This window comes from Suillus discolor (genome assembly GCF_016758755.1).
Source record: "Suillus discolor strain FC423 chromosome Unknown F5147scaffold_10, whole genome shotgun sequence".
NCBI lineage: Eukaryota > Fungi > Basidiomycota > Agaricomycetes > Boletales > Suillaceae > Suillus > Suillus discolor.
In genome coordinates, this window is record NW_024541257.1 from 764559 (window position 1) to 776300 (window position 11742).

The 11742-nt window shown below is 48.1% G+C and overlaps 4 protein-coding genes across 4 annotated transcripts; 2 read left to right on the forward strand and 2 right to left on the reverse strand.

Moving 5' to 3' along the window:
- Nucleotides 1-690: 690 nt before the first annotated feature.
- F5147DRAFT_679300 (P-loop containing nucleoside triphosphate hydrolase protein) lies at nucleotides 691-2032 on the reverse strand. Its single transcript, XM_041436248.1, has 5 exons — nucleotides 1900-2032; nucleotides 1800-1841; nucleotides 1536-1733; nucleotides 1343-1477; nucleotides 691-1285 (listed from the first exon to the last, which is right to left on the reverse strand). The coding sequence occupies exons 1-5, from the start codon at nucleotides 1951-1953 to the stop codon at nucleotides 1130-1132; spliced, it is 585 nt and encodes a 194-aa protein (XP_041296488.1). The 5' UTR covers nucleotides 1954-2032; the 3' UTR covers nucleotides 691-1129.
- F5147DRAFT_679303 (kinase A anchor protein) lies at nucleotides 2033-3327 on the reverse strand. The gene is made up of 5 exons (XM_041436249.1): nucleotides 3170-3327; nucleotides 3095-3111; nucleotides 2687-3044; nucleotides 2574-2632; nucleotides 2033-2519 (listed from the first exon to the last, which is right to left on the reverse strand). Exons 1-5 carry the CDS (start codon nucleotides 3267-3269, stop codon nucleotides 2271-2273), a joined length of 783 nt encoding a protein of 260 aa, XP_041296489.1. The 5' UTR covers nucleotides 3270-3327; the 3' UTR covers nucleotides 2033-2270.
- Nucleotides 3328-5252: 1925 nt separating this feature from the next.
- On the forward strand, nucleotides 5253-8375 carry F5147DRAFT_679312 (aspartic peptidase domain-containing protein). The gene is made up of 7 exons (XM_041436250.1): nucleotides 5253-5343; nucleotides 5413-5652; nucleotides 5706-5859; nucleotides 5986-6064; nucleotides 6116-6302; nucleotides 6352-6879; nucleotides 6932-8375. Exons 3-7 carry the CDS (start codon nucleotides 5729-5731, stop codon nucleotides 8104-8106), a joined length of 2100 nt encoding a protein of 699 aa, XP_041296490.1. The 5' UTR covers nucleotides 5253-5343; nucleotides 5413-5652; nucleotides 5706-5728; the 3' UTR covers nucleotides 8107-8375.
- A 667-nt stretch (nucleotides 8376-9042) lies between these two features.
- F5147DRAFT_679325 (uncharacterized protein) lies at nucleotides 9043-10573 on the forward strand. The gene is given in 10 exon segments (XM_041436251.1): nucleotides 9043-9102; nucleotides 9259-9280; nucleotides 9344-9376; nucleotides 9429-9505; nucleotides 9560-9614; nucleotides 9679-9777; nucleotides 9831-9941; nucleotides 10004-10044; nucleotides 10101-10403; nucleotides 10423-10573. The coding sequence occupies 8 exon segments, from the start codon at nucleotides 9259-9261 to the stop codon at nucleotides 10161-10163; spliced, it is 501 nt and encodes a 166-aa protein (XP_041296491.1). The 5' UTR covers nucleotides 9043-9102; the 3' UTR covers nucleotides 10164-10403; nucleotides 10423-10573.
- Nucleotides 10574-11742: the final 1169 nt, after the last annotated feature.

Consider the following 11742-nt stretch of genomic DNA (forward strand, 5'->3'; position numbering starts at 1 on the left):
GTAGACGGTTAAGATCTCTTGATTGAGATCTATTTCAATTCTGAAATCTCAGGCATAAGAACGAATGATCCGGCGGGTGCTTATCTCACTTGTTCGTGTGCGCATCAACACATATTTTCGTTCCGGCAGGAGCTTCCCAGCTTATCCACCCGTACTGTCCAGACAGCATACAAACGGTCCACCTCAGCAGATCTGTTATCGGTTCCTTCACGCGATGAAGCCTGCACGCTTGCACAGCTCGGCTTGCATACTATACTTGTATGTTAGTGTAATACCCACACCTCACTTGGTACGATTAGAATGCAGGGAAACGGTGCGGGAAATATGGAAAATAGCATTGGACAACTAACCTAATATCAACCTTGTTGTTATATAGCACGATCAGAAGTCGGCCCCTCGATGTCACCGTCACCGCCGGCAGTCCCAGACAAGCACAGGCAGCCCGCAAGAGGTGCATTCGGATTGTACGATGACACTGAAGTTCTGGGCATGATCTAAAAACAAGACATCAATTGGAATGATACGCACTATTTGATGAGCGTGCCTCTTCAAGTCAAGCATGCGAATGCATGAACATGACAAAATTAAGTTTCATGTGCAAGGCGAACCTCGTACAATTTCACCTGTACATCGAGGATGTGCTTTTGCAGTTCTGCGCCACACTATCAATCCCAGTGGGCGCATTGCAGAACTGGGCCTCCTTGACGTCGTCTAGAGAGCAAAGACCTCATCAAGGGAAAGCCCGACGTATGATTCACAATACCTTCAAGGTTCACCTTGGCGCTTTCGCACTCCTGGAACATCGGAGACAAAGGACCGTTGTAAACATGCGACTCAAACTCGAAGCGGAATAAGAAGCAGAAGCGTGGATATAGAACCTACTACCAAAGGTCCATGCAATCCTACTTGATTTCATTCAAAACTGAAAAGCAAAGAGACATCAATGCAGAGTCAAATACTGACAAGGCCGCACACGTGTCCGGTCACGCAAAAATAGAGCGAGAGAAAGGACAGATCATGAAGATTGCTAATAACAACTAGTCGTGAAGGGTATGGACTCTTGACAGGGGCAAGGGTGTAGTCAGAGAAGCGGCGGGGTGCGGCGAGGTGGAAAGTAAGACAAGATAGTCTACACAACCACGCAGTGGTGTTTCTTGCTATTCTTGGGCCGGCTAAGAAGTGCAGCCCTTGTAGCATATTGGAAGACTTCGCGAACGCCCTCGCCCGTTCTGGCCGAGCACTCGAGATAGTGCCTCGCGCCAATCTTGTTCGCTACGGCCATACCCTGAAAAGGTCGACACATCATCCAAAGAAACCTGTGAGAAAGGAAACAAAAACGTACCTCCTCAGGAGTTACAGGTCTCTGGCTCGTCTTCTTGAGCTCGTCAATCACTCGTCGGTCACGTCTGAGGTCGTTCTTGCAGCCAACAAGAATGATGGGAAGACCGGCGCAGAAATGCATCACCTCAGAAATCCACTGGTTTCGGGAGATGCCGTCAGGACCGAATGAGGCATTGCTCATTGGCCAGACGTACCTTTTCTTGCACATTGTCCAGAGAATCTGGTGAGTCAACAGCAAAGCAGATAAGAATGACATGGGTGTCTGGGTAACTGAGAGGTCGGAGACGGTCATAATCTTCTTGCCCTGCCGTATCCCATAGCGCAAGCTCGACGTGCTTTCCATCAACCTCCACATCTGCTACATAGTTCTCGAAGACGGTCGGAACATAGACCTATGAGCGCACAAATCAAGCAAATAATTAGACAAACACGCGGCTGACGATACTGATGGAAAATACCTCAGGGAATGTTCCTTTAGAGAAAACTATCAACAAACACGTCTGTTAATGATATGAGCTCGTTCCTTGTGTTGTTTCGCGTGCACATTAAGGGGCGTACCTTTCCACAAGCACCATCACCAACGATAACAAGCTTCCTCCTGATTTCAGCCATTATTCGAACGTAGAAAGTAGGATTGCGTGGATGTACGGGCGCTCCTTGGGGATGATGGTGTTCAGCGAGACAAGAGTCGCACGATGATACAAGTCGGTCTTTTAATCGCTCTTTCAATGGCCACACAATGGGCTGTGCCACAGGTGTAGGCCTGTGCGTGAGACCTAACTTCCTTTCTAGTAAGCCCTTCCTCGTCGCAAGCCACAGCATTACAGCCACGGGTACTCAAAGTATCTGTCATGCCGTAGTGACGCAGTCCAGCCAAGCCTCGGCTGTAAGTATAAAACAATTTGGACACCATATGTCATACATCGAACCTATGACGCCAACGAACAGCACCCGCAACTCACGTATTCGCCTTCGGGTCCGTAACTTCCCATCTTGCATATCTGTATCTCATCAACACTCCAAGTACCAAACTCCACTTTTACGGGGTCCCGAAAATTATGTGATTCTAGCGGTGTACGAACAAACTCGCGAATAAACGGCGACATCAGAATTGCATTATAGGAGAACGGCTGTCGATGTGGTTTGCGATATGAAGTGTTGAGAATTGTGCAATGCAGCTAATTCCGCGTTGGCCACTAAGTCACATTAATCTGGAAATAAGAGATACGAACCTTGAGAGGACGACGATCCTGAATAAATCCGGCGTCACTAAATGCCTTGTTCACAAATTCTGCTACAGTATTGATATGCGAATATAATTAGCATGGGACGAGCATCGGCGCACCGCTGACAGATTTGAGGCGTTGCGCGTCTTCTGTGTCCAATGAAGGGCCCATCCAGAGTACATGCGCATGGTCTGCATTACCGCGATCGGGGTTCATGATGTTCATCTCTGTAAGAGGGATGGAGAGACTATGTCCGTTCAATAATTCCATGACGCGAGTTCTCAATGTGGACAACAGTGCTTGTGCATCTTCTAGAGTTCGTCCCGGTAAATTTTCAAGAGTCATAACTCCTAACGTCAGATGAAGGCGACGAGGTGCGATAACAATACCGCGATCAACGCCAGGGAGCGCAGGCTTACAATTAAGCAAGCCATCCGTGAACGACTTTACTGATTCCTGCAATTGCACGTGGTGTCCCTAATTCTACGTTGGCGTGAATTTTTTATTATCGAAAGATCGGTACTTACGATGGGCAGGGATATGACTTTGGAGATCACGCACTGAGCACGTATACTGCATTCAAAAAGTTGAAACCCACGGACAATGTGTAGGTCGTGATTTAGAATTACGGTTTGTTCCAGAGGAAAATTGACCACGGCGAGAAGTCGAAGCGCTTGCCCTAGCAGTGTATCTTGTAGCCATGCTTTATAGCAGGTCGACCCAGGTGAAGAAACCTAACCCTGATGATTGAGGATAGTCAAGACTCAGAACGGGAAATTCCGAATTGTCTCAAGTATATTCTGTCCGGCCTGTCCGTCCCGTCCGTCCGCTTTGTATGTCCGCTTTGTCTCGTCCTCTGTCCCCATCGACCAACAGACCATAATCACGTTGAAATGTGCTACCAATGCTAGCGCTCAGAGCTCACAGGTTGGCACAAATCCGTTCCGGGATTTTGGAGGGCTTCCAAATCACCAAATTAGGGTTCGACAGATCTAACGAATGGTCGACGGACGGGAGTCGGGACGGTCATTTCTAATTTTTCGGTATATAGACAATTCACGACTCAAGAAATCAATTATCAATTTGTCAAGCTGGTGAGCAACTTTATCGCTATCGAAAAGCCTTTAGCTATAGAATCAAACTAACAAGTACGTAGCTTCAGGATGTACTTGCCCCCCTAACGGTCTGTTGACGTGGCAAGCTCTTGATCAACGGGGCTACTACCACAGCGATAAGAACTGTACTCAGTTGAAGTCTTATCGATGAGACTTTGACTGAACACAGTGTCATGATTATCATGTGTGCGTATGTCACAAACCGATCCTTTTTTAACTCATAGCCCAGCCCCTGCTCTCAACGTGTTGAAGATCTATCATCAACTCTTCTCCGAGTCGTTCCTGTGGTACCGCCATGAGTCAGTCGTTTTTTGTGCAAATTTCTAATATAGAATCGTGGAAAGCGGGACATATATGGTACCCATCGAATGTAAGCGCACCTTGTAATCTCCGACTGCTCTATTTTAAACAGGACACTTTGACAACGTTGCGATGTCCTTATCGACTTTGCGGATTGGTGGGGAGCTGTTTGTATAACAATTGTATCCTCATCTGATATAGTGGTGCGTGTGGCTTCCTGAACCAATAGCTGGTAAGTTACCATCCCTGACTTCGCTTCGAGGTGTGGAGCAGCTTTAGTTGCAAATTACCAGAAACCGACTTCTCAGCTAGGCGACAATTTTGATATGATGGCATGCTGTAAACGCATTGCTGTGTTCATAAACTTACCGCACCAAGCCAACGGCAGACATTGCAGTCTACTCAATAAAAGGGTTGCACTGTCCTCCGTAATCAATCAGCAAGTAGCGCATGGTGACATCTGCAGCATTTTTAGCGCTCCGTAAGTTTAAACATGTGCGGGGATCAATCATCATGCATCATGATTGAACTCTATGTATTTGTCTGCTCCATTCGGGCAACTCTCGACAAATGCCGTTCAGGTACAGCTTTAAGTCTGGATCCGCCTTAACTTTATGTCGAAATAGGACATATCGCGATAACGATGGAAGCATGTGGAGCACAGCGTGCACTTCTAATGCTGCGTTGGGTAGCGGCTACACCAGCATCTGTACTTGCCAGTGGTATAAGAAATCTATTCAAGCTGCTACAGCGATTATTAGTATACATTTAAACGAATTCAAAGGATACAAGGTTGAAGATGATGCGGAGTGAAGACAGGCTGACAGCGGCTGCTACTATAGTACTCTGTTTTTGACATTGAGAGTCGCCGATCGTTGACTCCTTCGCGGCTTAATTCCTGCTCTAGACATCATGCACCATGCATCATGCTTTACTTCAGCTGTCACTCCCAGTCACCCGTCGTCTTCTTCAACGTTCCACATCGCTACACGAAGGCTACGGCCGGGTTTGATAGCAAGTTTCTCGTCGTGGGTCGTCCACAGATTGTTCGATTCCTCACGGGAAGTAGGGAAAGCGCGTGAAGGTCTTCCGTTCGTACCAGTTCAATCCTCCGGTAGTACCTAACAGAGTCGGAGCCGTGGTGAGTGTGGATGAAGACGTCATGCTCGCGTTTCCGCCTGTTTAGAATGTGAAGTGTGCGAATAAAGTGCCTAAAAGAGATCATGCAGGGTCGTTGCAAACTGCAACGCTGCCGAGCCCGAACGCGTCGGGCGGGAATGGGATGGTGAGCGCGCCCGAGGATACCCTCTCGACACTGTCTTAACACAATCCCAATCTTGGCAAGTTTGGTTTTGCTTGCGGTATGTTCGACCTGAGTTTTGGGCGTCTTTTCTGACATATTACCTATTGACGGAACTTTTTATGTACAGGTGTCAGCGTCCTGAAATCTGGCATCATCGCCTCGTTCTTTACCTCGTTCTGTTATCCCCACTAGCTATTCCCCGGTCTCATCCATTCCCTTTCGTACTGTCTTAATCCTACCTTTCAGTTAAGGACGACTATCAAGCGCATCTACTGGTACTACCAAGCTTGCATGTCCTCATTGGCTTTAGCCTTTCATCTAGACGTTCAAAATCTCATCCAGACCCTCCTTTTTCCCCACCCTCTTTGCAAGTCCACTATGTTTTGCAGTTCTGGCTCCCCATAACCCCTGACCTTTCAGACCGCTGTCTCTCTTAGTGAACGATGACCTTACTCAAAAGCGCCCGTATATCATCTAAGGCTGAAGGCAAGCAACGTGCTCGAGACGAGGGTACAGGTGGTGCTGGTGGTGTGGTGTTAGAACTTGAGATGGTGACCACCAGCTACGATTCAGTGTGAGTATTCGAATTATCTATACGAACTTTGAATTGTTCTATCCGTCCCGGAGACCCTGCCTTTCCAGCGGTTAAAATTTTTACCTTCTGATTTCGTTTTTCTCCAAACTCACCGCTTAAATTTAGTGCCTATACCGTGCCCGTGTCAGTAGGCGCAGCTCAGCAAAACCTTTCCCTTCAGATTGACACAGGCTCATCGGATCTTGTGAGTCGTGCCTTCCTTGGCTACATAGCCTTTTTAATTCCAAAAATGAAGTGGATTGCATCAAAATCGTGCTCCACTGCATCATGTTCATCTACAGATGGTCGCCTCTACGATCCGACCTCCTCAACGCCAAGTGGCGCTAGTTTTACCATCGCTTATCTCTCCGGAACCGTTAGCGGGCCCGTAGTATGGGATACAGTCCAGCTTGGAACATACAGTGTGGAGAGTCAGGCGCTGGGTTTGTTTTCTGTAACTTTCTGTTACATTATCCTGATCAACCTTTACAGCTGCTGCTAATACGGTATCCAACGAGCCCCTCAGCTTAGATTTTGACGGTATCCTTGGTCTCGCTCTTCCTCTTGATTCGATCATCGAGCAAACAATTCCCCCGACTACGGACAACAACCCAGATGGCGCATCGTTTTCTTCAAATCTGTTTTCCATGACACCCGCCTCCACAGCTCCCTCACAACCGTTCTTCTCCCTCACTTTTGCCCGTCCTGGTTCGAATGCAATTCCATCACTTCTTGGAATTGGTATGCATCCTTCGTCTGTGGTTCCAGATCCTTCGAAAATCCAGTATTCGACGCTTGTGAGCCAGGGCGTTGGCATATTATTCTGGAAAACGAATGTTCGAGCCATTACGGTTTACGTAAATGGTCAGGCACGTCCTGTAGTACTTACCGAGTCTGTTACCGGTGCTGCCTTCCCCACTGCACTGCTCGACTCTGGGGTGCCATTTATCGTCACGACATCGTCTATCGCAAACGGAATATATGGCGCACTGGGCATAAGCCCAGCCTCGGATGGCAATTGTTTGTATCTTATTCACCTCAGTTCGTAATTGCCAAGCTGACTGTCTGTTAGACTATGTCCCTTGTACGACACCACTCAACATGACCATTACTCTCAACGGCCAACCCGAGCTACCCATCCACCCACTCGACCTCACCAGCGAGCCGTCTGGGCAGCACAACTCACAGTACTGCATCGGCCTTATACAGGCTGATGACTCACAACTTACTGCTAATTCTGACATCGGGGACATGGTCCTCGGCGTTCCTTTCATGCGCAACGTCTACACCGTGCTTGCGTACGAACCCCCACCCTTTAACATATCTATTTACGCTGGAATCCGACCAACACTCGGACTTATGGGACTCACGAACATAACTCAAGCGCTTGATGAGTTTAACAACGTGCGCGTCCTCAATCAGCCACTTGGCGGCGCACCACCATCACAGGCCACTTTTTCAAGCGAACCAAAGATGTCAGTAGGCCTCGAAGTTCTTATTGGCCTGATTGGCTTCTTCGCACTATGCGTCACACTTTTCGGGTTGAAATGGTTCATGACGCGGCGGCAGTGGAAGAAACAGGGGATGGTTGACACAGATGGAGGGAAGAAAGGCGAAGGCGAGTACCAACTTACGAGGCGCAATTCGCAGTCCAGCGATGATGCTGCTGTTAGTACTCTCAGGACGCTTGCATACACTACGAGGAAACAGAAAGTGTCCCAGTATACTTTCGACTCAAACAGGACCCGTGTTGAGATGGATCCAGTCGACGAGTTTGGAGAATGGAACGTCAAATACGATCACTCGCCTCCGTCGATATTCGACCTGAGCGATCCTTGGGATCCTTATGCTGCCAATCGAGATACGATTGTAGGCACTGATGCGCCCTTACCCGATACTCCCACTTCCCTCGATTTTTTGACCACGAACCATCGACGGACGTCGGATGAAATCACTGACGTGCCGGAAAGCACATCTGTTCCCTTGCTCACAAACCGGCATCGTCGAAGAAGCGGCTCGCAGAGCAGTGATAGCGACGTTGCGGAGGCTGGTGTAGGTATGGCAGGCGTTGGCACCGTTGCACGCGGGAGCCAAATTATCACTGGTTTACACCATAACCTATCTCGGAGCGACAGCGTTGACAGGAACTCGTCATCCTTGAGTCCGAGTACTGAAGTCGTCACTCCGTCATGGCGATTTTCGACATCACACGAGCATCCTGATACTGTTGATGTCGACATTCGTTGACGGATATGGATGTGGACTTTATTGCTGCTTTCTATCTCATCTCATTTCATCTCACGCACATCTCTACCGACGCTCTTTGATATTTGGATATATGTGGTATACTGATGCATAGTTGTTCATCTGGACTTTTTTATATGGGCTCAATACCTGGACTATCCTGCGTTTTCGTATAAGTATGATACAATCAAGCCAATCGGTGCATATCCACCGGATACATGTACATCATTTGTATTTGGAGCGAATATATTATAACTACTCATTCGTTAAAATCCACCGTCTTATGCCTGCGATCATGATTATTAGGTGAGTATTATATAGGGATACTACTGCCTCAGGCCTCGGGCGTCGATAGGCCCTGCAACTGTATCTTTTATCAAGTCGCTCTTCGGCCGGTGGATGCGGTCGCCGGTGAACGATAAAACGCTTCATCATGGCCGCAGTAAACTAAATTTAAACTCGAACTAACTCAATGGTCCCCGGTATCTACACTGCCATCCTGATGCGCTTACAGCTCAATAGCTAAGAAGACCCATGTTGTGTGTGAAAGACGTTTTTTGGGCCATTCGACAGACGATGTCGCAGCAGCAAGGAGTTTGCAGTCCACCACGGTATGTCTCCTTGTCGATACGAGGATGAATCATAACTGACAAGTCATGTACACCAGTACATATATAGTGCGTACTACTGTTCGAACGCCATATTATTTGTCCTGATGTAGCTCAGTGTCGACGGGCTACATTCTGGGTAGGCTTCAATTCTCATCTATCCCGGATGTCCGCTGTCAAACTCGCTTATCCAGACCTAATATGATTAGTATGCATGTTCACTTCATGAAGAGGTAATACATTTCTTCCATGATACGACTTGGATTTGATACACAATATGATATACAAAGTGGACGTTTTTACTTCGATCGCACTGGAGCAAGATGAAAGGCTTGTATATTGTTACAAGATAAGTACCTTCCCTTTATCATTCTCATCACAGATCTGTATAGTGCGTTCCGCTCCAGCACACATCGCCTTGGTTAATTAATCGACACTTGTTTTTCAGTGAGCTTTACCCCGGATGAGAACCAAAGTGTATGTGATAGGGTGGAGAGTTCAAAATGAGAACGGACGACTTACTCCATGACTTCGCCAGAAATGCAGGATGTTGGTCAATATTAGCTCAGGTACGTGCATTGTACATTCATCTATGTACAGCCTTGCTGAGGGCAGCCCACTTTCACTCACAGGGTTTGACATGATATTAGCCGTTTTCTCCGAATGTGTCTCTTCCTCCTCCCTAAGATATGCATGTTGCTGATCCGATTTATCCAGGGTTTTTCATCCTCAGAACATATGCGCTCTGGAACAGAAACAGACACTTGCTCGCAACCGTCCTGGGTATATTTTTTGTGAGTTCCCAATCCACTCACCATACACAAGCTAGTGGTAGATCCATCATCCAGCCGTTTCTCGCAGCATCCGTCAGCATTATCGTCGACACTACCGTCTCCGCAGCATGTACGCACTCTCACCTTCCCTCTGGTGTTCCATGATAACTGAAACATGCTGTTCACTTTCACAGATGCGACTAGCCCGATCCCTGGCATCACAGGGTGCTACCAGAGTTCAACCAGTGACCGGATTTCTATCCCATTTCTTCTCTTTCCTGTGTTCGGACTGGGTGACTATGAGCATATATGTGTACAAACACGCGGTGAGAGACATTCTCCGCAGGGCTGATGATACTCACGCTCATCCCTGCCATACAGAGCTGGCGGAGAAACCCAAATCGTCTGTACGTTGTCCTGGTGAACCATAACATATTCTATTATGCTTGCGCTTTCCGTGAGTTAACGCTTGTCCGGGCCTTTTTCTGTGCTCATACATGGTCATCCTGTTTCCTGAAGTATTCTCGGTAACGAACGTCTTCACATCGCTGCTCCTCCAGGTGCGTGAATATTCTAAAGGTGTTCTATGATGCGCCGTTAATTTTCTGCGCCACAGGACACCTACCGGACCGTTTTGAATAGGTATGCACCTCTGCATTCTACTGCGTATTCCTACTAATCACACTCGAAATGTACACCCATGTGCAGTTTCCAGTTCCTGATCCTTGCGACTGTTGCCGCGCGCATGCACATCCATCTCTGGCAGACAAGCCAACATCCACGCGGCTCAAGCGGCCTGGTTGATATTCCATTTTCTGACATGTCATTTGTGAATGTCACGGTGTGATGTCTTATCATGTGGTTTATTCAGTGTCTTTCATGGAGCGAGGCTTGGACTGTACGAGATGATTGGTGGGGGTTTGGTAGAGTTCGGCGTTACGTGTTGAATATGCAGGATGAGTCTGTCGCGGGGTAGATGGAGCATTTGGATATCCTTGATCTATTTCACAACTGTAGTTTCAATGATCATGTATACTACGACTAATTGCACTTGATCTCACACAGTCATCCATGCATGATTATGGTATATCGTCATTCAGTACTTATCGTTTTTGCACTCTGACCCTGTTGGTATTCGATCTCCTATGCCGTTCGGATATTCTATGTGGGAGCGGGTGGGTCATCACACTGGTACACTTAGGCTGGTACAACTTCATGCTCGCTTCGATCACGCGTAGAAATATATCAATTTTGTGTGCCTGTACATGGGACGGAGCGAGCTATGTGTAAGAGACAATCAAGTCACAGGGTTTCTAGCTGATTTTATGACTGGCGCGAAGTGGGAGGACGACCAAAGTAAAATCCGCAGCAGCAACAGGTAACTTCGTAAGAAAATTCTCCCCTCCCACCAGTTGACTGGTGTGTTTCTGTTGGTCGTGCTTGAGAGCCTTGCGCCCCTGCTGGTTGACATCCTATCTATTTGGTCCGACGGGCGCACCCCTGTAAACGTCACCCCGTCACCCCAGCTGCAAATGGAAGTCCATCACGTAAGTGGCTGTCCGTCACCCCACCTTTTTTTTTCCCATCCGCCATTTTTTGCCCTTGGCGCTGTCAGCGTCACCCCTTCTTTTTCCCATGAGGTGTCGTAAGTGGCTGTCCGTCACCCTCGCTTCTTTTCCCATCCGCCAATATGTCCTCTTGGCACTGTCCTTGGTGCTACAAGCATCACCCCGTCACCCTCGCTTATTTAGACCCATAGGCGTCACCCCGTCACCCTCCCTTATTTAGATCTATAGGCGTCACCCCGTCACCCTCGCTTATCCAGTATCTTGGGCATCACCCTCCCTTATTTAGATCCATAGGCGTCACCCTCCCTTATCCAGGCGTCACCCCGTCACCCTCCCTTATTTAGATCCATAGGCGCCATGCGTCACCCCATCACCCTCCCTTATTTAGACCCATAGGCGCCAGGCGTCACCCCGTCACCCTCCCTTATTTAGACCCATAGGCGCCAGGCGTCACCCCATCACCCTCATTTAGATCCATAGGCGTCACCCCGTCACCTTTGCTTATCCAGGCGTCACCCCGTCACCCTGTCCGAGTTGCTTCTGGATGCATCATCCCGTCACCCTTGCTGATTTAGACTTTAAGGCATCACCCCATCACTCTCACCTATTTATAATCAGGCGTCAACCCGTCACCCTTACTTATTTAGACTTTCAGGCATCGCCCTGTCCGAGTTGCTTGTGATGGACGAT

Excerpts from the sequence above, each read along its gene's own strand:
- F5147DRAFT_679325 (XM_041436251.1), top strand. The coding sequence starts at position 9,259 with ATGTTGGTCAATATTAGCTCAG. Across the intron at positions 9,377-9,428 it reads ATTAGCCGTTTTCTCCGAAT|GGTTTTTCATCCTCAGAACA; the intron begins GTGTCTCTTCCT and ends CGATTTATCCAG. Across the intron at positions 9,778-9,830 it reads CTTTCCTGTGTTCGGACTGG|GGCTGATGATACTCACGCTC; the intron begins GTGACTATGAGC and ends CATTCTCCGCAG.
- F5147DRAFT_679312 (XM_041436250.1), top strand. The coding sequence starts at position 5,729 with ATGACCTTACTCAAAAGCGCCCGTATATCATCTAAGGCTGAAGGCAAG. Across the intron at positions 5,860-5,985 it reads ACCACCAGCTACGATTCAGT|TGCCTATACCGTGCCCGTGT; the intron begins GTGAGTATTCGA and ends GCTTAAATTTAG. Across the intron at positions 6,065-6,115 it reads ACACAGGCTCATCGGATCTT|TGGATTGCATCAAAATCGTG; the intron begins GTGAGTCGTGCC and ends CCAAAAATGAAG.
- F5147DRAFT_679303 (XM_041436249.1), bottom strand. The coding sequence starts at position 3,269 with ATGGCTACAAGATACACTGCTAGGGCAAGCGCTTCGACTTCTCGCCGT. Across the intron at positions 2,633-2,686 it reads ACGCCTCAAATCTGTCAGCG|AATTTGTGAACAAGGCATTT; the intron begins GTGCGCCGATGC and ends ATACTGTAGCAG. Across the intron at positions 2,520-2,573 it reads AGGATCGTCGTCCTCTCAAG|CTGCATTGCACAATTCTCAA; the intron begins GTTCGTATCTCT and ends ACGCGGAATTAG.
- F5147DRAFT_679300 (XM_041436248.1), bottom strand. The coding sequence starts at position 1,953 with ATGGCTGAAATCAGGAGGAAGCTTGTTATCGTTGGTGATGGTGCTTGT. Across the intron at positions 1,734-1,799 it reads CTAAAGGAACATTCCCTGAG|GTCTATGTTCCGACCGTCTT; the intron begins GTATTTTCCATC and ends GTGCGCTCATAG. Across the intron at positions 1,286-1,342 it reads GACCTGTAACTCCTGAGGAG|GGTATGGCCGTAGCGAACAA; the intron begins GTACGTTTTTGT and ends CGACCTTTTCAG.